General features: G+C 45.2%; 1 protein-coding gene across 1 annotated transcript in view; it reads right to left on the reverse strand.

Annotated features, from left to right (window-relative positions):
* The window catches only part of ITIH2 (inter-alpha-trypsin inhibitor heavy chain 2), a 39828-nt gene extending 38532 nt beyond the window's left edge, over window positions 1-1296 (reverse strand). The window contains exon 1 of the mRNA XM_007120420.2: window positions 1103-1296. Within this exon, the coding sequence (XP_007120482.2) occupies window positions 1103-1186 (84 nt within the window). The 5' untranslated portion in view covers window positions 1187-1296. The remainder of the gene's footprint in view (window positions 1-1102) is intronic.
* Between the last annotated feature and the right edge of the window lie 740 nt (window positions 1297-2036).

Below are 2036 nucleotides of genomic sequence, written 5' to 3' on the forward strand. Positions count from 1 at the left end.
GAGAGGCCACAACAGTGAGAGGCCCGCGTACCGCAAAAAAAAAAAAAAAAAGAAGAAGAAAATGACTTTTCTATATACTCTTAAGTAAAAGAGTGATAATGATATTTCATAATAACAGTTATGAGAGCTAATAATTATTAAGCTCTTCCTCAGGTTCGCACTGTGCTGGGTAGTTTACATAGGTCACTTAATTCTTACAACAACCCTTTGGGCTAGTTCAATTATTATCCCCAATTTTTTAGATAAGGAGGGGGCAGCTGTACTTCGTAAACGGTACACTATGGGGTCGGGCTATGAACTTGGTTCTCATGCAAAACCTGTTAATGCTTTAAAGGGTAAATATATGTTCCAGAACTTATGGTTACCTGGGGGAAGGGATAGCTAGGGAGTTTGGGACTGACATGTACACACTGCTGTATCTAAAACAGATAACCAACAGGGACCTACTGTATAGCACAGGGAACTCTGCTCAATATTATACAACAACCTAAATGGGAAAAGAATTTGGAAAAGAATAGATACATGTATAATTGAATCACTTTGATGTATGCCTGAAACTATCACAACATTGGTAATCAACTATACTCCATATAAAATAAAAAGTTAAAAATCCTTATCACAAGGGGAAAAAACTGTATCTATGTATGGTGAGAGATATTAAAAACATTGTGGTGATCATTTTCCAATATATACAAATATTGAATCAAAAAAAGGGTAAAGGGCTTCCCTGGTGGCGCAGTGGTTGCGCGTCCGCCTGCCGATGCAGGGGGGCCGGGTTCGCGCCCCGGTCTGGGAGGATCCCACGTGCCGCGGAGCGGCTGGGCCCGTGGGCCATGGCCGCTGGGCCTGCGCGTCCGGAGCCTGTGCTCCGCAACGGGAGAGGCCACAGCGGAGGGAGGCCCGCATACCACAAAAAAAAAAAAAAAAAAAAGGGTAAATACAGGTTCCAGTAATTATAATAGTGAACACTTCTACTCAGATTAATTTTATCATGCATTTGCATTCCACACAGAATACTGTCCTTGAATAGCAACAGGTAACAGGTTATTTACCAAGCTAACATATGGGGCCAACAGCAAGGAAGTCTTCTGGAAGTACTTACTTCTGAAAGTCCGTTAGTGGGGATTTCGAAGCCCTGTGATTCAGAAAGGAGGAAGCAGACAAGAAAGCACGTGAACCCCTTCATCGTGCTAGGTTGCCCTGCCCAGCTCTCCAGTGCCGGGTCTGGGAGGAACCCACTGTTCCCTGAACCACGATCAGAGGGACAACAGAGCCGTACAGTTGGTTTTCAAAAAGAGAATTGAGAGAAAAGAGAAGAAGAGAGCTCTCAAACTTTGTTCCAAAACAGGACAAATATTTGTTCTGGAGTTCAAACTTAAGCTGGGGGGGTGGGAGTGAACCACACACCCAGAGGTCATTCAAACAGCAGAGCTGGGGGCCGTCCCTGGGCTGTGACAGCAAGGCAGGGTTGGACAGATGTGCAGTGCTTTCTTTTTTCCTTTTGCTGATTTCTGTTCATCTTAAAATCAGAGAGACCTAAGATCAGCGTCATCTGCTTTGAAAGACCAGGTGAGGCAAGTGACTGAGAAATCGAGTCAGAGAGGAAAAAGCTAAAGCGAAAAGCTTCTGGAAACAAAATCCTTCGGTTTAAGTGAAAGCAGGAGGAATTTAGGAAAAGTGGGAGAAGAAACCCCACGGTTTTCTGAGCAAAGCACCCACTGGCAGTGTTTCTCCCTCTCCCTTTGAAAACCAAGAACCTACTTCATGAGAGAACTGGGCAAGCAGCAGTGTGGGAGGTCAGGCACCCCTTCAGCAAGGACGTTTCAGGAACCTCTTTGATTCAGAGAACAGAGTCTCTTCCTGCTGCCCCTGGTCAGCCTCACTCAGGTCAGCGGAAAATCAGTTCTCCCCAGCCCAGAACCAGAGACAGCCCAGCCTGCAATCCCTTCCTGCTCCTGGTCATGAATCCTAATCACAATGGTAACTAGGATTTACTGAGCCCTTTGTGGTGTCATGCTCTTTTACCTACATTAACT

This window comes from Physeter macrocephalus, chromosome 11 (assembly GCF_002837175.3).
Source record: "Physeter macrocephalus isolate SW-GA chromosome 11, ASM283717v5, whole genome shotgun sequence".
NCBI classification, from domain to species: Eukaryota; Metazoa; Chordata; class Mammalia; order Artiodactyla; family Physeteridae; genus Physeter; species Physeter macrocephalus.